The sequence below is a fragment of the Triturus cristatus genome, chromosome 1_1 (assembly GCF_964204655.1).
Source record: "Triturus cristatus chromosome 1_1, aTriCri1.1, whole genome shotgun sequence".
Taxonomy (NCBI): domain Eukaryota; kingdom Metazoa; phylum Chordata; class Amphibia; order Caudata; family Salamandridae; genus Triturus; species Triturus cristatus.
The window spans coordinates 236,898,016-236,922,835 of NC_140579.1; the positions used below are offsets into that span (position 1 = coordinate 236,898,016).

At 48.5% G+C, this 24,820-nt stretch overlaps 1 protein-coding gene across 1 annotated transcript in view; it reads left to right on the top strand.

Annotated features, from left to right (window-relative positions):
* Nucleotides 1–24,820, top strand: part of LOC146870059 (uncharacterized) — a 313,115-nt gene that overhangs the window by 124,016 nt on the left and 164,279 nt on the right. The window contains exon 3 of the mRNA XM_085640903.1: nt 7,452–7,591. Coding sequence (XP_085497029.1) covers nt 7,452–7,591 — 140 coding nt within the window. The remainder of the gene's footprint in view (nt 1–7,451; nt 7,592–24,820) is intronic.

The following is a 24,820-nucleotide window of genomic DNA, read 5'->3' on the forward strand; positions in this document are numbered from 1 at the left end:
CCGTGAGGCCGGTCTCACAGAGCCATAAAGGATGGCTGTGAAGTAGCTCAAATGGAGAGCACATCAGATTAGTCAGGGCCAGATTAAGGTCCCACTGGGGCATTAAAAAGGGAGAGGGAAGGGTATGTGCAGCAGCCCTTTCAAAAATAATCACATCATAACCGGTGACTTAAACAACAAGGCTGATCTGGCAACCGAAAGATAACATTTAACAGAGCCTCAAGCAAACCTTGCTGGGCAAGAGAAAGAAAAAATAACAGAATGAAAATAACTCGGCTTGGAGGAGGTCTATCTGGCGAGAGTGGCATCAAGCCACTTACCCCAACGATACGCTTATACAGCTTTTGTTGAGGGATGCCTGGCTGCCAAAATGACATCAACCAACTCCAGAGGGAGGTTGAAGGTGTTTAGCTGTCGTTGCTCAGTCTCCACTCATGAAGATGTAGATTGTAAAGAACTGAGTGAAGAACTCTGCCTTTGCCTTGTTGCTGCAACAGCACGTCCTCCCGGAGGGGAAGCCAGATCGTAGGGCATATGCTCAAGCCCAGGTGTTCTGAATATCTTACTCCCTCTGTGCCCAATCTTGTGTCACTAGGATGACTTGGGCCCAACCTGTCCTGAACTTCTTGAGAACTCGGGCAGGAATAAAGCAATACACGAGTTTTGAGTTCTGCTCGAGACAGAATGTGTCGTAGAGTGAGAGACGCCTTTGAAACTCCAACACGCAAAAGTTCTGACATTGTCCATTCTCAGCCATGGCAAACACATTGACCCATGGTTCTCCCCATTCGCTGAAGAGTTCTTGCGCCACCTCCGGGTGTAACTGCCATTTGTGATCCGCTAGGCAACAACGGCTGAGCTCATTCACTCTGGGATTCAAGGATCCTGCCAAGTAGTTCACCACCAGGAAATTTCTTCGGCAGTCCAGTCATTGCCAGAAGCACAAGACCTGATGGTACAAGGTCCGTGACCCCATCCTGTCCTGCTTTTGTAGTACCACATGGTAGTGGTGTTGTCCATGAGCACCTGCACCAACTTTCCTTTGACGGACGGAAGGAAAACTTTCAATGCCAGGTGGATGACCCTCAGTCCCAGAAGGTTTAAGTGGAGCTAGGAATCTGCCAGAGAACAGAAGCCTCTGATCTCCACCTCTTCCAGATGGTCGCTCCAACCCAGAAGCAATGCATCATTCACCAAAGTGAGCTCTGGGTGGGGAAGGAAGTGGGGTCTACCGATGACACAATCCCAGACCAGCAACCACTACTGCAGATCTTATGCAGTCTCCTCTCAAATCTGAACCTGGTCGGGGAGGTCCCCTTAATGTTGGACCTCTGGAACTTCAAATCTTTCTGCAGAATCTGCATATGCTACATGGTGTACTCGACCAACAGGATGCAGGAGGCCATTAGTCCTAGCAGCCTGAGAGTCGACCTCACTAAAATCCAGGACCGAGCCTGAATGTCCTAGACTTATTTTCCTTGGGTAAGGCACAAATCCAAACAGTGTCCATAATGGCTCAGATGAAGAGGAGCGTCTGAAAAGGAGTCAGGTGTGACTTCAGCATATTGATAGAGTACCCCAAAGATGACAAGAGGTTCATCGTAATCTGGAGATGGCGGACTACTGACTGAGGGCGACCCCGCCTTTAAAAGCCAGCCACTGAAATAGGGAAATACTGCCAGTCATCCCCTCCGAAGTGTTGCTGCCACAATTACCATCACATTTGTGAACACCCGAGGGGCACTGGTGAGAACAAAGTAGAGCACAGCAAATTGAAACTGCTCCTGTGCCACCATGAACTACAAGCAGCTCCGACGGGCTCGGCTCAAAGCACCACAGGCTCACCTGAAAGGGATCTGTCACAGACATTTGTTTGCAACAGTCCCTATAGGTCTATGTTAGAATCCGGGGTCTCTGGTTGGCGCAGGTATGCACTTGCGACAAGCAGGGACCCTTTCCTCTAAGTCAGGGCGTAGGATTACCTCTTTAAAAATAACCCCTGCTCACCCTCTAGGTAACGTGGCGCGAGCAGTCAGGCTAGATTTCCAGAGGGCATTAGGTTAAGCATTCAAGGTATCCCACACAATAATCACCACCCCACCACACAAAGACACAAGGCTGTATTTATAGTAAAATAAAGTTCTTTATATATAAGATCTCTTTAGGCAGGTTGCAAAAATACAGTTCTCTTGTTCAGATAATGTTCCAGTTACTTGTAAATGCTTTGAGGCAGTCCACAGATCCTAAAATGGCACAGTTCTGTTAAAAATAAGCTTCTTTGGGGTGTTGTGCGCTTCGTAGCGCCTCAGGTACGCTTCGTACCGCTATCTGGGTACGTCGTGCCGTTTCTCACGCTTCTCGTGTGAGTTCGCGTATGCCGGCCGTGAACCGTACGGACCGTACCTTCGTAGGTACGCGTTGTACACGTTCAAGGCTTCCCTTGCCAAATCTCACGCTTCCCGCGTGAGCGCCGGTAATGCTTCTGAGGCTGTACGGACCGTACAGATGCCGGGACGCGCCGTACACGGACGGCAGGGCAGGTACGGCTCGTACGAGGCAAGTACGGGTCGTACCAAGGGGCACAAATCACAATACCTTAGATGCAGGGACGTGCCGTACACGGACGGCGGAGCAGGTCCGGCTCGTACGAAGGCAAGTACGGGCCGTACTACAGCGTACTAGTCACAAATCCCTTAGTTCTTTTGGGGGCAATGTCGCGAAGGCTTGCAGACGTCTTTTACGAGCGTCCCGCGTCGCGTTGTCGTCCTTTGCAATCAGAGGGCGGCGGTGCTTCGTGGCACACTCGAGGATGATCCCAGCCACACGACAGAGCTCAGAGGAGGGGAGGGCAGCTCGGGGGCAATTCTTAGCGTGTTGCAGCGCCGTCAGCTTACCAGGGGGATCACCAGTGCGTCAAAGGTCCTCGCGGTGATCTCAGGGGCGCAGGGGCGCAGAGGCTCGGTGGTTGGACAATCAGGTTCTTTTCTTCGCGTTGCGAGCTACGGCTCGGAGGGGCAGTTACTTGCGGTGCTGGGACCAGATGGACAGGTCCTTGCGGTGCTCGTGGTTGCCCCAGGTGGCAGATGTCGCGGTGCTTGGAAAAGGGGTGCACACAGGTTCTCTGGGGGTCAGCGTCACAGGATCGCTTCCAGCAGCTTCTCCTCTTCTGGGGGAAAGGTAGCGCCCACTGTTCCTGGGGCGCAGTTCAGGGGGCAAGTTCACAAGCAAGCCCTTGGAGATTGTTTGAAAGCACAAGTTGATGCAAAGTCTTTTCCTTTAGTCTTTTCCTCTCCTTCCAGCAGACAGGCACCCACTGCAGGCCAGTCTCTCAGGCAGAGAGACAGTATTCCTCCTTCAGCTTCTCCAGGTCCTTCTCCTTCAGGCAGAGGTTCGTCTTGGCGCAAACAGAATCTGATTTCTTAGGAGCAGGGCTCCATCTTTTATAGCACAATTCTTTTGTTCTTTGTCGCCAGGGGGCCTGGGCATGGCTCAGTCCAGTTTTGGAGCACTTTGTTGTGGTGACTCTGCTCTCTCCTTTCAGCAGCAGGGCAGAGACATCAGCCGCTCCACAGGGGGCGGAGCCGGCATTGTGGTGGCAGAGCACAGGTCTATTCAGAATCAAAGGTGTACTCCTCCCACCCATCCTGGTGTAATCTCTCTACCCACCACCTGGCAGCCAGCCTGTCTCCTGGAATTCCCCAGCCCTGCTCTTCCCTGTTACTAGGCAGAACACACACACACAGCAGAGGCGGACTGAAATGGCCAGGTCAGTAAATACTAATTTTCTAAAAGTAGTATTTACAAACACAGGATATTAAAATAAACTTTACTAAAAGAAGTATTTTATTTATTCTGGGTTCAGGCATACTAAACTTGACTTTCTACCATGCTCTATGAGTCCACTGGGATTACAGCGTGTAGTAATTCCAGCAGCCCATTCTGGCCTATGGAGAGCAGGTAGCCTTCAAAAGTGAAAAACGAAAATGGCTGTAATTCACTATTAGGACATGCCACACACATCAGGGCATGTCCTACCTTATGCCTACAATGCACCCTGCCCATGGGCCTACCAGAGGGGTGGCTAATATGTAGTTAAGTGAAGGTTTGGGGACTGGCAAGTAGGTGCACTTGCGCAATCAGCGCGACAGTACCAGACCGCGCGCAGGTTCTGCAGTGGCAGACCCTAGACACATTTTACTAGGCCGCTTCTGTGGGTGGCACAACCAGTGCTGCAAGCCCACCAGCAGCATTTGTATTTACAAGCCCTGGCACTCCTGGTGCACTTTACTAGGGGCTGATAGTAAACCAAATAAGCCAAACATGGACACCAATCAATGTATACATTTTACCATAGGGAGAGCATATGCACCTTAGCACTGATCAGCAGTGGTAAGGTGCCCAGAGTCATAAAACAGCCAACAACAGGTCAGAAAAAATACCGGAGGAAGGCAAAAAGTTTAGGGATGACCCTGCAAAAAGGGCCAAGTCCAACAGGCTTGAAACCTGTCATTTTAGGGGATGACTTCCCTTGCAAACTGAGAACATTTGAAAAATATTGATGAAAGTCTCAGAGAGCAAGGAGCTCCAGAACAGCATCAGGTGGTGTGGAAAGAATGGAACAGACATCAGTACACATGGGTGGCACAGATATTGGCTCTGCATGTCATTTCGGGAATGGAACGGTAACCTATCGGCGCACTGAGATACTGCTGAAAAATCTTACAGATCCCTTTGGAATTTCGGGAAATGCTCAAAATGAGAGGAATCAGCAGCTAGAAGTCTCTATTAGAAAGCTGCATTATTTAGGGTGGGCATTCAGATGCAGTTTGCAGTTTTTGGGTCTTGCGTCGTCATTCTTTGCAAGTTGTAGACGGACGAGGACGTCTCGCGCTGGATTTCCCAATCCTTGGTGATCGCTACGGCGGAGCCCTACTCCTTCATTCGACTGGCTGGATTCACAAAGTTAAAATACTCGCCGTAGAATAGACGACTCTTGAAATGAATGGATGGTGTTGGCCGACACCTCCACAAGTATAACGCAAGGAAGCCAATCACTACACTTCTTTGCTACCAGGCTGTCAGATCCCCTCCTGTCCTGATGAAGCCCCGATATAGATGCTCACGAATCTGCACTACATCTTAGGGTCGAAACGTCGACGTTCTTAGTCCAACTTGTCCACGCAATTCCACAACTAGAATAAGGAAATACTATATCCCGCTGTGGTTTATGTACTTAATTTGGGACACGTGTAAAATTCCGTCCTTTTGTGTAAATATGTGTTATATATGTTGTCTTTTGTACAGCACCTTGTCACTCAACACGATAAGTCACTAATTGCTTCACAGTCCACGTACCTTACTGTGTTTGGACAGCCATATATTTTGTTTGATTAATCTGAAGAGTAAAAAGGAATTAATCCGCTGAACCTTTGCTTTTTCTCATTTTTTCTTGTTAATGGTGTGTACTTGTGTGTTCCCTTCATTCAATGGTTAATTTAATATCTGTGAAATGTATTAAGTGCAATAGAAACTCAGGTTACGTGACTCCCGACAGAACCATTGTTTTTGTTATGCAATCATACCCAGGTTCTGAGGGTTACTGGGTTACCCCATTATCTTTAATAGTTATTTAGGGTGGGCATTCAGATGCAGTTTGCAGTTTTTGGGTCTTGCGTAGGCAGCGTTGTGCTGTCTCTTCGAGACATGCTGTATTCAGGATATGTGGATAGAGCTCCACTTACTTCCCACCCATCTTTTTAAATGGATCCTGTCCCTGTCCTTTGTAAATGGTGGCTTTTCATTGGTCATTAGGTTTTGTAGTCCCTCTTTAGTACAGCCTTGTCTCTTCTTGTAACCTCCCATGAGGACACCCCCTGTTACATGTGTTGTTACGTCCTAGGTTTTAATTACAGCCTCAAGGCACTACTTTCTTAAAGGCCTTCAGACAGGACACTCACTTAAGTCCTAAACTAGATTGGCAGTGATTACTTTACTCACTAGCACATCTCACATTTTTATTAGACCTTCTATAAATTTCCCTTCATCAGCTCCACATAGAGTACAACCTAATCTGGAATTAATATAATATTTATTTTGTCACATTTCAAAGCTACTAATTGTATACATGAACATAGCTATTTGAATGTATTTGTGGTATGGTCTTGCATGCAATACATTATGCGTAGGGTAGATATACCATGTCTTCGAAGTTTATGATGCTCACTAGGGACCTCTAGGCACAGCTTTTGCTACTGCACTTAGACAAGCAGTGCTGGTGCCTTGCTCACTAGGGACATCTAGGAGCAGATTGTGCTACTGCACCTAGACAAGCAGTGCTGGTGCCAAGCTCACTAGGGACATCTAGGCACAGCTTGTGCTACTGTAGCTAGACAAGCAGTGCTGGTGCTTTGCTCACTAGGGACATCAAGGCTCAGTTTGTGCTACTGCACCTAGACAAGCAGTTGTTAGAAGTCACTCACCAGTGTTCCGGTTGTCTCCTGCTAGATGTTGCTTGTTCCCAATTCCTCCCCGAACCAGGCAGTCCGGCAAGAAAGCAGATAACTCCGGCCAAACTGACCTGTCCCGGGAAGGTAAGGGGAAGTGGGAAGAGAGAACAAGAGAAAATACTGGACTCGCGATCTTCCGAGTGATGGAAGTCGTGCAGGTGACTGTCTCTCTGCTGGAAGTGTTCGGGGCTCAGCTGAATTCGTGGGACCTTCAAACCTTTTTTATAAAGATATCTGTTAAAAAATAATTCAACTTATTATACAACTAAAGATTCTAGATCTTCTAAGAAACTATTCTGGGTTTGATTTATAACTACCTACCCAATCCTGAACACCCCTTGCATACACTTCACGATTATTAGGGATGTCAATGTAGGTTTGGGCAACCTTTAAAAAACACAAGAAACACCAATTCAAAACATATCAAATGCAAATTCGCAAATACCACCCCTTCTAACTTTGTTAATGTGGTTAGTTTTCTTATTAAAGAACTTTTGATAATGCATACCTTGATCTTTCTGGTTAATTCATCTTAAGGCGTTCTGTATAATGACATAAAAGAAAAACACAAAAAAGAAAACAAACCAAGTCTGCCCTTAAGCGCTTATATCAACTCCAGCGCTTTTTTATTCTTATAATCCTATTCAACATGCAAATGAGATATCGAATACTTTTTACATCTTTGCACAATCAACTTGGAAAAGCATTTAACAGTTCTTGGAAGCGCTTAATAACCTGTCCGTTGTAAGCGCTAAAAACTACACACCGATGACTTCGGGAATATTATCTTCCCATCAATGATTTTGCCAAGGTCTATTTGTTCAAGCCGTGTCTTTTAACAATAATGTCTTACCGATGCCTGACAAGAAAGCTTACTGAATACGGCTGATTTCCTGTTGATATTCGGGTGCCATTAACTTCTTTGTTTGTTTTGTCGTCTCGCAGATGACGTCCGGAAGCAGCTGACTTCGGCGCCGGAAAAAGAAGAAGACAAGGGATGGTCCGATGCCGGAGCGAATCCAGTAGAGGGGAGGAGGAACCGACGAAGCCAGAAGACTCTGCGGGTGACACGGCGAGGTAGACAGGTAGGAAGAGACTGCTTCTAAACCAGGTCCGGAACTCCAGCGGTAACGCTGCGAAGCGAAGCATTGTGTGATAGACGGGTGGGGTTTTTATAGTCGCATAACCGCTGAACCTAACGCTGCTGAAGCACGTTCTAATACTCGTGCTGCGCTTGTGCTCCAAGGCACGTGGATGCATTGGCAGATTGAATATAACATTGCTGAAGCACGTTCCAGTACTCGTGCTGCATTTGTGCCTCAAGACACGTGGAAGCTTGGCAGTTTAAACAAATGTGACAATTTGCATAAATATAACAAAACACGTGCAAAGAAAAACACTGCTAGAAAAACACTGTTACCTTCAAATACAACCTATCAGTTACAGTTATACCAATAGTTATTTACAGTTGGTAACAAAAATGAACATGGGAAATCACATAGCAGAGGGAATACACGATGCTACCCTGGTACAGCACCTAACAGCAGTGCTGGTGCCTTGCTCACTAGGGACATCTAGGCGCAGCTTGAGCTACTGCAGGTAGACAAGCAGTGCTGGTGCCTTGCTCACAAGGGACATCTAGGCACAGCTTGCTGTACTGCACCTACCACATCTCATTTATATTAGACCTTCTATAAATTTCACTTCATCAGCTCCACAGAGTACAACCTAATCTGAAATTAATATAATAATTATTTTGTCACATTTCAAAGCGAGTAATTGTATTTGTACTTTGTACTTCTAGTCGTTGCTTATGAAAAGCAAGGCTGGTAGTAACTGCGCCTCTTTTACTGCCAGCCTTGCTGTTCATAAGCAAGGACTATAAGCACAAAGTGCGTGTTTAGGCACCGCTTTCAGGTTTTCAAAACACATAAATAAAAAAAAAATTCATTTACAATGGCAATAGCTCAAATTCTCGAAATGTGAGACCTACTGCATTGCAAATGTTTGTTTTTCCTGCTTGCAACCATCCATGAAGGGAGCAAACCTCGCCAACAGGAATAAAAAGACAGCGCCTCTCACTGCTAAACTAACAGCGTGTCTCGGCTATTGTTATCTTCTTTTGCAGATTTTGTTTTTAAATTTATCATGCAGAATACCATAAACCAAGCTTCAAACAGCTCCGGGTGGTGGGGGGGGTGGGAGTGAGAGGGTCTGTGTCTGGAAAACATGTGGTCCCACTGTGTCGGTAGCAGAAATGTGGGTGAAAAATAAACACCAGAGCAGCAGCACAATCTCTAAATATGGCAGGCCATATTCCACAAAAATCCTAAAGTGATAAGGTTGAATTATTTCTAGAAGCAGGCCTAAGTGTTCGGACTACCTGGTTAAAGATAAAGGACTACACATTACCTGCAGCCCTCAATGAGGGAAACAAAAGATAGATGTCACATGGCTGAAATTTACATCAATATGACCCAACGAAAAGCCAAGATTTGCGAACTGTAATGTTCAAGTCCTCAGTTCAAAGTCGTGACAAGAAAACACAAGCATTGACATAGCCAATAGGTCTCGCTTTTGGGAACTTATAGGTATTTAGTTATGCAGCACAATATCCTTGGTGCAACAACATCAACTGTTGCATGGCTAAACACTTATAAGGTCCCGCTTTTGGGAACTTATAGGTATTTAGTTATGCAGCACAATATCCTTGGTGCAACAACATCAACTGTTGCATGGCTAAACACTTATAAGGTCCCAAAGGCCTTATTGTATTTTTTTGTTGTATTTTTATGTGATTGTGTAACCCACTAATTCAAACAGTGCGATCCCTTTGCAAGGGATAATTAATTACTCCATAAAAACCTACTAAGGAAGAAGTAATCGCCAATTTAATTTTATAATATTTGTTTATCATTGTTAGACCTGTCAGCCCTTTGGGTGGTCCCTCCTCATCATTATTTATTTTGTCCCACTTCTGCCTCAAACCCTGTTATAATTTTTTCCTTTTTGGGAACCACCAGACTTGTTAGTGTTGATGCAGGGTCAGGGAGCCATTTTCCCTACCCCTGGAACTTCAGTCTGAGGGCCTGAGACACAAAATGGTGGCCATCCATTGTCACCTGTGACATCACCAGAACTCACTGGAGGTTTCCAGAACCTCCTGGAACATTCTAGAATCCTGTGATAGTGGGAGGCAGTTTAGAATGTTGGGAGGCCATCTCAGTGTGGCAGATGGCATCTGACTGGAGAGGAGAGAGGACAGAGATAGAAGGAGGTCGGAGTAAGGCAGCAGGGGTGGAAACCAGTGCTTGGAGTGGGGTCCAGAAACCCACCCTTGATGCTAGTCCCTACTGACCAAGCCCAGCCTAAAGCCCTGTGTGGTACCAAGACCAGAAGAACCATCTTAAGGATCTGAACATTTGGAACAGGCCTTAAAGAGGAAGAACAGCAAGCTCCTGACCTGTTCAGCGGGGTCCTCCTGGAGTCCTGACGTCGAGAAGCCTGGAGACCTGGGGCCTGAGGTAGAGAAGCGGCGCTGACAGAAAGCAGACGTCGTACCCGGAGCCGTCTGAGGTCGAGTGAGGGCGCCGACGGAGGTCGTGGAGAGGCACCGGAGGTCGAGTGAGGGCGCCGACGGAGGTCGTGGAGAGGCGCCGGAGGTCGAGTAGGGAGTCACCTGAGGTCGAGGTGAGGCGTCGACGGGGGAGTGAAGTCCGCCCACCGGAGTCGCCGGAAACTGAGGTGAAGCGCGCCGGAGGTCGGGAGTGGAGATCGCACTCCGGAGACACCCGGAAGCGGGGAGACCGTGTCCCTGCGACGCCGGAAGGCGACATCGAGTCGAGACCGCCCAGCGACATCGAGTCGAGACCGCCCAGCGACATCGAGTCGAGACTGCCCAGCGACATCGAGTCGAGACCGCCCAGCGACATCGAGTCGAGACCGCCCAGCGACATCGATCCGGAGCCGCCTCACGGCGTCGACACGGCGCCGAGCGGAGCCGATCGTCGTGGAAGGGACAGTAAGTGGTAGAGGGGGCGTCTAAGACCCCGTGGAGCCCTAAAGACCATCCTAGGGGTTAGAGGGGTGTTAGGACCAGCCTGGGAGTGCCAGGGGTGAACTGAGACTGGTACAGTGACCTCCGTAAAGGGCTGTGTAGTTTGGAGGGCCAGATCTTTAGGTTACCCTCGTTCTGCCTCAGCTTAAGCCCCAGCCTTGACCAATCTAGGTGGGACACCCCCATGCCATCCAAATGACCACAAGCTGTGTATGGGCAAAGTAAGACCAAGTGACCTCATGAAAGTGATCTGATCTGTAATTGTCATTGATTGCTTTACCTTATTTATTGAAGGTGCTTTACTTATTGTCTTCCACTAATTTATTCTTGCACTATATTTATTGCCTGACTGTATTTATTTGCCGTCTGTATTTATTGCACCTCTATTTATTCCTTGCTTAATGATGACCTGAACCTATTTGTTGAAACTCCGAAGTAGCATTGTTTACTTGACCTGCTCTTTTGAAGGAAAATCCTATTGTATTGTATTTATGATGTGAAGCCTGCAACTAAGAGAAAATAAGATAAAGACATATATATTTTCATCTTGTCTTTCATAATTTTTACGGTGTAGTGTCGTTTTTGGAACGGATGAACGCATGGTTATTGTGAGGGTGTGACGTACGTTTAACACGGTGCCTGACCCCCAACCACTCGAGCCAAGCTACCACTGTGCTGGGAGCCTGGTGACCGCTAACCCGGTTGCCCGGTTTCCAACATAAAATTGGTGTTCAGCGGTGGGATAGAGCTGTGCTTGCGTCTACTCGACAATAACTTTGGGTAGTCCATAGGCCTACACCGGGAGTTTTCTCCAAGCGGACTTCCTAATTTTGAGTTTTGTTTTTTCCAAATTTACTTCTGATGGTGGGAGGAGGTATTACAAAAGGTAACCCCCCTGCATAGCTTCTGTAAGCAACTGTCTTCTATCCTAAGTGGGCAAAATGGAGTTTGTGTTGGAGGATGTGGAAACTCACACTGTGGCCCAACTCAGAGAGTTTTGTCAGCGAGAGGGGGTGTTTTGTCCCCAAGGTGCAAAGAAGGGTGAGCTCCAGACCAGCTTGAGGGCTTGGGGGGAGGCACGAAGAGAAAGTAAGGTTGAGAAGGAGGACAGGGATGGAGAGACTGACAGCGAGGGGGCTGGTTTGTACCAATCTGAGGTGGGGAACCTATTAGCGGGGCCCAGAACACTTTCAAGGAAGGGCAGCAGTGTCTCTAGCAATGGCTTATTAGAAGCAGAATTAACTGACCGGAGGGAGAAAAGACAGCTCACCTGGGAGTTGGCGAAGCTGGAGAAAGAAAAGGAGGAACAGAGGATGGCTCACGAGTTGAGGCTCAGGGAGATAGATCTCCAGATCCTACGGGTCGGGTCACACACTGTTCCTAATGGTGGCAGCAAAGGCAGAGAAATCACCAGGGAACCCAAACCCTATCTGCCAAAAGACATAGTAGCCAGCTATAGTGCGGGAGATGACATCGCCAAGTGGCTAGCGGCCTATGAGGTCTCTTTAAGAGCCCATGGGATTCCAGAGAAATATTGGGGAGGGGGATTGTATAAATACATGCCTCCAGCTGGCAGGGATACATTATTGGCCCTGGAGCAGGATGAGCAGACCCACTACCCCACCATGAAAGAGGCGCTCGTGAGGAAGTTTGGACTAACACCCGAGAAGTACAGACAGAAGTTCCGGGGTAGCCACAAACTGGGCACACAGAATTGGGTGGATTTCCTGGACTATGCAAAGAAGGCATTAGAGGGTTGGATACAGGGCAGCGAGGTGAGGGACTACGAGGGGTTGTTTAATTTGATGTTGAAGGAACACCTGCTCGAAAAATGTTTCCCCGAACTGCGTCAACACCTGGTGGATAGCAAGCTGACCAATCCCCGGAAGCTTGCTGAGGAGGCGGACATTTGGGCTAGTACCCGGGTGTCCCCAAGGGGGACTGGAGGGGACTCTCAAAAGACCGGACAGGGCGCCCCCCAGAAGAAAGAGGGAGGGGAAAAGAAAACGGAGTTCTCTAAAGGCCCCCAAAATAGTTTCCAAGGGAAGGGAACGGGATTCACCCCTAGGGATAACCCACCCAGAAACCCTAATCCTGGGCTGAGTCAGCAGCCAAGGGTTGTCCATTGCTTCGAGTGCGGTGGTGTCGGACACTATAAGGGAGATGTGAAGTGCCCGAAAAGACCACCCCCTCCCATCGGAGGAAAGGCCCCCGGAGTAGCTAGTGTAGTGCTCGGGGAGGAGATGCCTTTAGATAAGGGAAGGGAGTGGGCGGGTGTCACTTTAGTATCCCTGGGAGAACGGGAGATGGTTCCTAAGATCCAGGTGCCCGCAAATACCACAAAGTATGGGCAGTGGGTCACCATCAACGGCCAAAGAGGGGAAGCTCTGAGAGATACAGGAGCCAGTATGACTATGGTACGTAGCCAACTGGTGTCTCCAGAGCAGGTGATTCCCAATGTACTCCACCCTGCCGCGATGGCTGACGGCAGAATGGGCCACTATCCGGTGGCCGAGGTTCCATTTGAATGGGAAGGGGTTGCAGGGTTGCTTCGAGTTGCCGTAAGCCCTGCCGTGCCAGTCGATTGTCTGCTGGGGAATGACATGGAGCATAATGCTTGGAAGGAGGTGGAATACCGGACTCATGCTGAGATGCTGGGTACACCTGACTGGGCCTGTGTCAGCACAGGGTCTGCGACTACCCGGAGGGGGAGTTCCTTTAGGCGGGAGCCTGGAACAAAGGCACAGCCGGCTGCCGACCAAGGGAAGATCCGAGGGCAGGAGGAGCCTGCCTCGGCATCCGCGCCCCGTGTGACGGATAGGCCACCGGAGGTGGTGGGCCAGGAGTCCGCGGAGGGGGATGTTACCGAACTGGAGAACCTACCCATCCCGGCCGAGTGGCACGTGGAGGGAGGGCCGACCAGGGAGGAATTCTGCAAGGGCCAGAGGGAGTGTCCTACCCTTGAGGGACTGAGGCGACAGGCCGAAGCCCAGGCAGCAGGGAACGTTGAGAGGAACTACAACATTTACTGGGAGGATGGCCTCCTCTACAGTGAACCCAAGGCACCCATGCACGGAACGTCACGGGCCTTGGTTGTCCCTCAACGTTATCGAGCCTTTCTCTTGGAATTGGCTCATGAGATCCCCTTGGCAGGACACCTGGGGCAAGACAAGACCTTTGCCCGGCTTGTCCCACACTTTTATTGGCCTCAAATGAAAGTGTCATCCGACACCTACTGCCGGACGTGTGTGTCTTGTCAAGCCAGTGGGAAAACAGGGGTGAAGCTGAAAGCTCCCCTGGAACCACTTCCTGTCGTTAGCACCCCCTTTGAAAGGGTGGGCATTGACATTGTGGGTCCGTTAGATCCGCCTACTACAGCTGGTCACAGGTTTATCCTGGTTCTGGTGGATCATGCCACACGGTACCCAGAGGCTATACCTCTGAGGACCATTACTGCACCTGTTGTGGCTAGGGCCCTGATGGGAATCTTTACCCGAGTGGGTTTTCCCAAGGAAGTTGTGTCTGACAGGGGGACCAACTTCATGTCAGCATTCATGCGGGCCATGTGGAAGGAGTGTGGAGTGACCAACCGGTTCACCACCCCTTACCATCCCCAGACCAATGGTCTGGTGGAGAGGTTCAATAAAACCTTGAAAGGCATGATCAGAAGTCTGCCTGAAAGCCTGCGGAGGAAATGGGACATCCTCCTACCCTGTCTATTGTTTTCTTACAGGGAAGTGCCACAGAAGGGAGTGGGCTTCAGCCCCTTCGAGCTTTTGTATGGGCACCCTGTGCGTGGAACTCTCGGCCTGGTGAGAGACGGATGGGAAAGAACTCCCAGAAAGCTTCCCCAGGACGTGGTGAGCTACATGCTGGCCTTCCGGAGCCAAATGGCTAAGTTGTGGAAGCAAGCTTCTGACAACTTGGAAGCCAGCCAAGCAGTGATGAAGGCGTGGTATGACCACAATGCTCATCCGGTGGAATTGGAGCCTGGCCAGAAGGTGTGGGTGATCGAACCAGGAGAGCTTAGCGCCCTCCAGGATCGCTGGTCAGGACCCTTTGAGGTGTTGGAGAAGAAGGGTAAGGCTACCTACTTGGTGGATCTGAAGACCCCTCGCCAGCCCCTACGGGTGCTGCATGCCAACCGCCTCAAACCCCACCATGAGAGGCCCGAAGTCATATTGCTGATGGTGACTGACGGAGCAGAGGACGTGGAAAGCGAGCCTCTCCCCGACTTATTTGCGTCTCAAGAGAAGGATGGGTTGGTGGAGGGAGTGATTCTCTCCCCGTCCCTAACTCCTGAACAGCAGGAGGACTGCCGCCAGGTCCTGGGGCAGTACTCTTCGTTGTTCTCCCTTGTTCCGGGTAGGACTCACCTGTGCGTCCATGATGTGGACACAGGAGACAGCCCACCTGTGAAGTCAAAGATCTACCGGATGACAGACAAGGTGAAGGCCAGCATTCACAGTGAAGTCACTAAGATGCTGGAGCTAGGAGTGATTGAACCTTCCAGCAGCCCCATGTCCAGTCCGGTGGTATTAGTACCAAAAGCTGTACCACCGGGTGCCCAACCGGAACTGAGGTTCTGTGTGGACTACCGGGGACTGAACTCAGTAACCAAGACTGATGCTCATCCGATTCCGAGGGCGGATGAACTGATTGACCGGCTGGGAGCTGCCCAATATCTGAGTACCTTTGACCTTACTTCCGGGTACTGGCAGATCTCTCTAACTGATGGAGCTAAGGAAAGGTCAGCCTTCTCCACGCCCAAGGGCCACTACCAGTTCTGCGTGATGCCCTTTGGGCTCAAGAACGCACCTGCCACGTTTCATTTCAGCGTCTGGTGAACCGGATCCTCGCTGGAATGGAGAGTTTCTCTGCTGCTTATCTGGACGACATTGCCGTCTTCAGTAACAGCTGGGAGGATCACTTGCGTCACCTGCAAGCTGTTCTCCAGGCCCTGAAGCACGCTGGTTTAACGATTAAGGCCAGTAAATGCCAGATCGGGCAGGGGTCGGTAGTGTACCTTGGACACTTGGTGGGTAGGGGAGCGGTGCAACCCCTCCAGGCGAAAATCGAGGCCATCATGGCCTGGGAACCCCCAAGACTCAGACTGAGGTCCGAGCTTTTCTGGGCCTCACCGGATATTACCGCCGCTTCGTGAACGGGTATGGTACCATTGTGGCCCCCCTCACAGAGCTTACGTCCAAGAAGCAACCTCGACGGGTAGTCTGGATGGAGGCTTGTCAGCAGGCCTTTGTGAAACTGAAGCAAGCCATGTGCGAGGCCCCGGTCTTAAGGGCCCCAGACTTTTCCAAGGAGTTCATTGTCCAGACGGATGCATCGGAACATGGCATTGGGGCAGTGCTATCGCAACTCAATGAAGAGGGTCTGGATCAACCCGTGGTCTTCCTATCCCGGAGACTACTTCCCAGGGAACAGAAGTGGAGTGCAATAGAGCGTGAAGCCTTTGCAGTGGTATGGGCTCTGAAGAAGTTGCGGCCATACCTGTTTGGCTCGCACTTCCTAGTTCAGACCGACCACAGACCCCTTCGGTGGCTGATGCAGATGAAGGGGGAGAATCCCAAGTTGCTAAGGTGGTCTATCTCCCTACAGGGAATGGACTTTCAGGTGGAACATCGGCCTGGAGTGGACTACGCCAATGCAGACGGTCTCTCAAGGTATTTCCGCCTTAGTGATGAGAACTCCCAAGGGGTTGGGTAGCTCTCCCCACTTTCAGCTGGGGGGGACGCGTGTTAGACCTGTCAGCCCTTTGGGTGGTCCCTCCTCATCATTATTTATTTTGTCCCACTTCTGCCTCAAACCCTGTTATCATTTTTTCCTTTTTGGGAACCACCAGACTTGTTAGTGTTGATGCAGGGTCAGGGAGCCATTTTCCCTACCCCTGGAACTTCTGTCTGAGGACCTGAGACACAAAATGGTGGCCATCCATTGTCACCTGTGACATCACCAGAACTCACTGGAGGTTTCCAAAACCTCCTGGAACATTCTAGAATCCTGTGATAGTGGGAGGCAGTTTAGAATGTTGGGAGGCCATCTCAGTGTGGCAGTTGGCATCTGACTGGAGAGGAGAGAGGACAGAGATAGAAGGAGGTCGGAGTAAGGCAGCAGGGGTGGAAACCAGTGCTTGGAGTGGGGTCCAGAAACCCACCCTTGATGCTAGTCCCTACTGACCAAGCCCAGCCTAAAGCCCTGTGTGGGACCAAGACCAGAAGAACCATCTTAAGGATCTGAACATTTGGAACAGGCCTTAAAGAGGAAGAACAGCAAGCTCCTGACCTGTTCGGCGGGGTCCTCCTGGAGTCCTGACGTCGAGAAGCCTGGAGACCTGGGGCCTGAGGTAGAGAAGCGGCGCTGACAGAAAGCAGACGTCGTACCCGGAGCCGTCTGAGGTCGAGTGAGGGCGCCGACGGAGGTCGTGGAGAGGCACCGGAGGTCGAGTGAGGGCGCCGACGGAGGTCGTGGAGAGGCGCCGGAGGTCGAGTAGGGAGTCACCTGAGGTCGAGGTGAGGCGTCGACGGGGGAGTGAAGTCCACCCACCGGAGTCGCCGGAAACTGAGGTGAAGCGCGCCGGAGGTCGGGAGTGGAGATCGCACTCCGGAGACACCCGGAAGCGGGGAGACCATGTCCCAGCGACGCCGGAAGGCGACATCGAGTCGAGACCGCCCAGCGACATCGAGTCGAGACCGCCCAGCGACATCGAGTCGAGACCGCCCAGCGACATCGAGTCGAGACCGCCCAGCGACATCGAGTCGAGACCGCCCAGCGACATCGATCCGGAGCCGCCTCACGGCGTCGACACGGCGCCGAGCGGAGCCGATCGTCGTGGAAGGGACAGTAAGTGGTAGAGGGGGCGTCTAAGGCCCCGTGGAGCCCTAAAGACCATCCTAGGGGTTAGAGGGGTGTTAGGACCAGCCTGGGAGTGCCAGGGGTGAACTGAGACTGGTACAGTGACCTCCGTAAAGGGCTGTGTAGTTTGGAGGGCCAGATCTTTAGGTTACCCTCGTTCTGCCTCAGCTTAAGCCCCAGCCTTGACCAATCTAGGTGGCACACCCCCATGCCATCCAAATGACCACAAGCTGTGTATGGGCAAAGTAAGACCAAGTGACCTCATGAAAGTGATCTGAACTGTAATTGTCATTGATTGCTTTACCTTATTTATTGAAGGTGCTTTACTTATTGTCTTCCACTAATTTATTCTTGCACTATATTTATTGCCTGACTGTATTTATTTGCCGTCTGTATTTATTGCACCTCTATTTATTCCTTGCTTAATGATGACCTGAACCTATTTGTTGAAACTCCGAAGTAGCATTGTTTATTTGACCTGCTCTTTTGAAGGAAAATCCTATTGTATTGTATTTATGATGTGAAGCCTGCAACTAAGAGAAAATAAGATAAAGACATATATATTTTCATCTTGTCTTTCATAATTTTTACGGTGTAGTGTCGTTTTTGGAACGGATGAACGCATGGTTATTGTGAGGGTGTGACGTACGCTTAACACGGTGCCTGACCCCCAACCGCTCGAGCCAAGCTACCACTGTGCTGGGAACCTGGTGACCGCTAACCCGGTTGCCCGGTTTCCAACAATCATACAAGTTGAAAAGGACAGAAGCGGAAGAGAATGAAAAAACAAAATGAAGTGACATCAGTAATACAAAGTTTTTTCCTATAATAAACAATTGATATCATAGGAATGATTTTTTTGATTGTTGAAACTATAAAATAGGAAGAAAACTGATTATAAAAGCAATTAAATGGATTTCAAGTACATTCTTTGAAATGTTTAACTGGATAATAGGTGCCTGGATAGCCTTTAATACCAGAGCACAAATACCACCTAGAGTGGCCTGGCTGACTTGGCTAAAGAATTTGCCGAAAGAGGGCGTGTCCTGCTGCCGAGCAAACATGGTGGTCGTCTGCTCAGTTAGGGGACCGAACCAGGGCACAAGTCCTAAACTAGAAGTGCGAGCAAAATCGTGTGGACGAGGAGAGACACGCCCGCAGGGCTCTCTCCTCGCGTGCAGGCTGCAGCGGGAGAGAGAGGCGGAGGGGTGCACCCGCGAATGGTGCGAACGCGCGCGCTGGGGAGAGCAGCCTGCTCTTTTTCAAAGCACATACTCGTGCTTGTAGTGCGCCGCTGCGCACTCCCTCAAGGCGTATGCTGCCACAAGCACGAGTATGTGCTTTGAAAAAGAGCTGCACGACGGCTAAAGGTCTCCTAAGCAGCGCATGCATGCTGCGTAGGCGAGACCTAAAAACACATTGAAAAATACCTTCCGTAAACCGTGCCCCACCCGTGCCGCAGATGCACATCTCTCCTTATCTCTCGAGCGGTTTCCTGCCACCAGCCCTGTTCAGTGCTCTTTGCTTCCTCGATCTTCATGGCTGAGGCTTAGCTAGGAAGTTGTCCAGGGAAGGGGAACGCCAGGGAACGGATTACTGCTCAGGAAGAGAGTGCCTTCTCTGAGTCCGGGGCAGTTACAAGCTGAGAGCTGGAGAAGCAGGAGACGCAGTAGGTGGTGGGGGATGGCGTGGGAAGTTGAGGTGATTTACGACAAACATCAAGTTTGATGGCCGAAGTCATGGTGAAGAAAAACAAGCTTGTAAAACACAACAGCCATTCTTGGGAAATGAACTGATTAAGCCATCAATTTGATTGGAGGAGACCTGCTGCAGCTAATGCATAGTGATTAAGTGAACAACACGGCCACTTCGCACAGAGTAAACATGCATTGCTCCCATGTTCTTCAGTAAAGGGGGAGTTGGGTGGAGACTTGCATGACTGTGAGCAAGAGGGGCCTAAGGAAAGGAAATTCTAGATGCTTGACGTGACAGTGATGTTTAGTAATTGTGAATATTTTCTGCTATGATTGCCAACAATCTTCCAAAGTATTTCCTTGGGTAAGGATCAAAGGTTCGACAAAACGAAGATCTGCAAAAGAACGACTTGTGGGAGGTGGTGGAGGGACTCCGACATCAACGGGAAAACACCAATCAGGGAGAGGACGGCCAATCAAACAAAAACACAACTCTGTGCGCAGCAGTCGTGCTGATTATAAGAATAAGATACCTTGGAAAATGCAAGCGCTGTGTGGCTTTCCTGAGGAGGGCACTGTGCTGATACACAACCCTCAGTCAGCCCAAAAATAAAATAGTGCAGGATGGTATGTAAAGTAAAAAAAAAAAAAAGTAAGACCACATGTAGCAGGGGCGAAAAAGCGGGATTAATTAAGCATGCTAGCCAATCAAAAGTAGGCATGTATGAAAGGCATGAAAAGGAACAAATAGAAAAGGTAGGAGGTGCTACAATCCACAGTCTACATTACAGCATGTCTTCCAGAGCATTCATGCTCGACCTAAACATTACTGGCCATTACGAGTAAGCAAGAAGATGTTTTCCAGGCCTGCTCTGCACTGTCCTATTCCCACAACCCAATGCTCTTATTTCACTAGTTATAGTTCCAATAGTCTCACCCAATCAGCAGTGCCAGTCTCATTCTTGCTGCCCAGCACTAGTTTCACTTCTCCAGTATTGCCCCACAGTCTCACTCCGACAGAAATATCCCGGCACAGGTAAACGCGGTGGGGGTCGACAAACGTCAGAATAGGTATAATTAAATAAAAAATACCTATTCTGTTGTCTGTCGGCTCCCCTGCTGCGACCTGCCCCGCCCCACCTCACTTACCTGTCCCGGCCGCTGTTAGCTGCTCATATACAGTACACACTGGCACACTCAGCCATAGTAACCCACTCTCTAATAGCAAGGCTTTCAGTACTTCACTCTCCCAGACAGTGCTTTAAGGGCAGAGGTCCAATAGTTTTAAAAGAATACTGGCACATCTGAGTAGCAAGTGCGTACCCTGGTATAGTGAGTACTTCTATATTTGCATGCCAAATACTAAACACAGAAGTCACTCAAACCTGCTGCGCTAGCAGTGCCGAAAGGCCACCTTCTGACTACCCCAGGAATGCCACTTTCAACTGGGAGTATGGTCGATGAGTTGGATGGTACACATGCCACTTACCGGATGCATCTGGGTTTAACACCAAATTCCGATTCAGTTCCAGATGGAAACCAAACAAGCATTGAAAATGCAATATGTCTCGCCTTTGATTAATTTAAAGGCATTTGCTTTGCTAATGGTATTGTATAGCAAAGCAAATGGCTTTAACTTAATGAAAGACGAGATCTATTGCATTTGGTACCGGCCAAACCCAGCCCTATTCCTCAGAGATTTGGTGAAACGGCTGCCGTCATTCCTTCCCATGAGGACGAAAGTGGCTTGCTGGAGACTACAGTGCACCGACGGGAGTATGGTAGTAAGAAGGGGAAAATAATCTGTCAAATTATGTCCCCTGTTGTGAAAGATTTTTACCCCAGAGATGTTTTTTTTACAAGAATGCCATTACAGTGCAACGCCAAGCTCTGATGGAAAGCACACAAGTACAGCGCCAAGCACTCATGGTAATAACACACCTTCGTGTTCATTGCAAAGTGATGCAAAGTTTTATATTTACCAGTTTTCAGTCAATCCATATCTTGGATATTTTGCAATAATGAAACACTGAGCTTAGCAGTTCCATGGCCTGCATCTGTGTTACTCAAGATAAAACGTATAGAACGCAGGCTTTGAAAACAGTTTATCTTTCTATATGTACTCTCAAGAAGAGCCGCAATCTCTCCAACTGTTATCTCTTCAATACAGAACTAATGCTGTAGTCTGATTGTACCAAGCTTCAATGTGCTCATGCATGTAAACGCCGTCATGCACAAAGGTGCGCTGGCTATATGTGTAGTGTGAATGTTTAACTTGCTGTATTGAACTGCAAGCATGGGGAATAAATGAGGGCTTATATCTAGGCAGCAGAAGAGAACTTAATTTCCTATCAACCATCTGCACAGAAAGGGACGTCACTGGATTTCCGATCATCCATCGTATAGGAAATGACATAACTGGTTTCCGTTTCCCGCCCATGGCACCCTGCCCTCCTCCTCTTTACCACAAACTACTTAATGGCAGCTGCAAAACGGATGATGAAGGGATGCGTGCAGCAAGCACAGTTGCACCTATCTGCACTTCCACCGTGTCCAGCACCAGGTACCCTGGTTCTGTCTTTAGCCCCGCTACCGTGCTGCACTCCTCTGTGCTTTCAGGCCTGGCTGCCGCTCACCGCACTGCTGCCACACTGCACCACACAAAGTTGAACGAGAGTTCACATGTGTCTCCTGCAAGTTCTTATGATCAACCACTCCTACGTCAACAGCATCCAGCAGCCCACTTGCCAAGAGCTCAAACTCGCGAAATGCGAGATCTATTGCATTGCAAATGCTTGTTTTTTCAACTATGGGAATTACAGGAAATTAAAGAGAAGAACTTTTTAATTAGAAAGTTAAGAAAAATACAATTTTCTCTTCATCACCAAATTTGTTTGTAGAGCCCCAAGAGATACAGTTGAGCAGATCTGCCACAAAGTACAATAACACAAGCATTTGCAATGCAATTGGTCTCCCATTAGTGAAAGTTGGAGTTAATGGTGTTGTAAATGACAATGTCTTCTGTTTATGGAGTAGATGTATGTAGTGTGGAGTTTAATTATATGGATTGGATTGAACTTGCTAGTTGTGGAATTGTGTGGGGTGGAATAGTGTGTGTGTGTGTGTGTATTTGTGTAGTGGAATTATGTGGATAGTAATTATGTGGTATTAAATTAGCTGGAATTATGTAGAATGGGATTGAGTGTTATGGAGTGTAAATATGTGTATTGGTATGTTGTTTTGTTGCGTGGTATGTAGTGGAATTTAATTATGTGGTGAGCTGTTGAATTGTGTGACATGATGTTGAATTTTGAAGTGTGGATTGGATGCATTTGTTGTGTAAGTGTGTTGATTTGAATTATGTGGTTTGTTGTTGAATTATGTGGTGCAGAATGGAAATGTGTGCAGCTGAATTGCGTGGCGTGGAACTGTGTGGTGTTTTGAGTGAAATTATGCTGATGGGAATTATGTGGCACGGTGTGGAGTGTATTTGTATGGATGGTTGCTATGTGGCATAGTGGTTTTATTTGGGATGTATTTATCTGGTATTTAGTAGAGTGTAATTAGGTGACAATGATTAATGTGCACATATGTGCAAAGGCTATATTGAATGTACTTTATTATCCTTTATGAATAACGGTAAAAACAGCTGCAGGAGGACTGTCAAAATTATATGTGTTTGCAGGGCCTGTTTTAGCCTTAGTAAGTTGTTGGATGCAAAGTTACCAGACACAAACCACCACAACATTTCCAAAAAATAAATAAACACAGATCCTGGAGATGCTGCCAGAAAGAGTACCTAAATGAAGGGTTTCAGGTGATATTACAATTTGGATGCAGCACTTTAAACCATCCCTTGCCCATGACTTGGAAAATAAATAACTTTTTAAACATAATTTAGGGGGAGAATGCAGATTGAATTAATAAAGCTTCAGCAGCATTTCAAATGTTTAAAAATGCAAACTCTAAACATGTTTCTTGAAATAGGATTAGAACGCAGACATACAAAGTGCACAGTAATCTAAATACAAAGTCTTGATCTGCTAGTGTGCTGGGTTTATGACACTGCCCTGGTGACATTACATGTGAAGTCTAATGGCTCCCTGTAGGAGGGTGGAGTAGCAGACGCAGCCATAAATCTCGACAGGGAGCTCATTTATGGAAAAGAGCCAACTAGCGAAGCACAGAGGCCCAGCTCGGCAGGCGCTCATGTGAGAAAATAAATAGCTGTTGTGTGTGAAAAGTGTGGCAGAGCAGAAAGAATACAGAGGAGCAGGACAGCATGCCAGGTCCGTCATGTGGGGGAAGTGCACGGAGTAGAGAGGCACACTGGTGAGAGAGCCATAAAAGCACAGATGTGGGGGGGAAGAGCAACTGAAGGGAGACCTCTGAAACAGCCCTGCCGCTGTGCATCAGGTTTGAACTAACGCCAATTAAGTCATTTCCCCCTCATTCCAGCACAACAATGAGAAACATTGAGCAATAAACCTTACAGGCTATAAATAAATGAATAGTGTGTTAAACACAAAACATGTACAACAAAAAGCGCCCATAAATGTCGCCTGAAAATAAAGTGACCTTTGCGTTTCAAAATCAGAATGTTTTTATTTATGTGGCTAAAATAAAGCACTGCTTTGTTAATTTGCACAAGCACAGTGGCACACAATAATGGGTACATACTGCAAATAAACAGCGTGCTGCATGGTGAAATTTTGAACAGTGCTTCAGGTTTGCAGTTAACCTCAAGGCAAACGCTTTCGAGGAATACGACCCGCTGCAGTGCTGGGGCCAAGGTGCCCTCTGTTAGCTTCGGTCGGGGGCACACACGAGTGCACCATTAAAGACCCCGGCAGTGGGGTAGCAGGGGGAGCAGCGAGGATCTGCAGCATGCAGCTGAAGTGCTCCCTGGAGTCAAAGTGCAGCAGCAGCAACCTGAAAAGTGGGAGGAAGAGCTGCTACTTGCGCAGGCACACACAAGGTTTTTCGTGCAGCTGGGGCCGGGAGAGACGCCTCAGGAGCCGGCCCAAGTACTAGGAGATTGAAAAGAAGTGGCACAGCAGGCCGCCCATGCGCAGCATTTCGCTCGACTCCTCTAAGTAACAAGATGAAAACAAATGTAAAACCATGATGGAGTAGCGTTTATTGCAGTTTTATGTAGCGCGAACTCCACACAATGATATTGGATCACTGTGCATGAGTACCAGTTAAATTACACAAGTTCACATTCATGTTTTGAGGCACGGGGAGAAGTGATGTGCCCAGAATCACAGCACCCCGAGATTCAATCATGGTTCTGTGGTAAATATTTCGTTACCGGTACTATTTTTTATGCGGTAAAGTCTATCAAGAATAACTCAGTAAATATAAGAGGCAGAATCCGTGGTATTAGAGGTTTTAAAATGCTTTATTCCTATAAAAAGGAAGACAATTCGAATTGTGGGCCTTCTATTCCATCACCACGAAAGTTCAGGAAGGAAGGGAGCATATATTATTGACAGGTAGGCAGTTTTATAGAAAATACATTACAGTGAAACAGATGCAAGAGGCGTGACAGCTGATAGTACAGAAAAACTGTGCATACGTAACTAATAGAGGCGTAAACATGGGTGTAACTAAAATACGTCATTAAACATGATGTCACAAGTGGGTGGATCCATAAAAGAATCCTGCAATGTCAGCAGAAATGTTTGGCA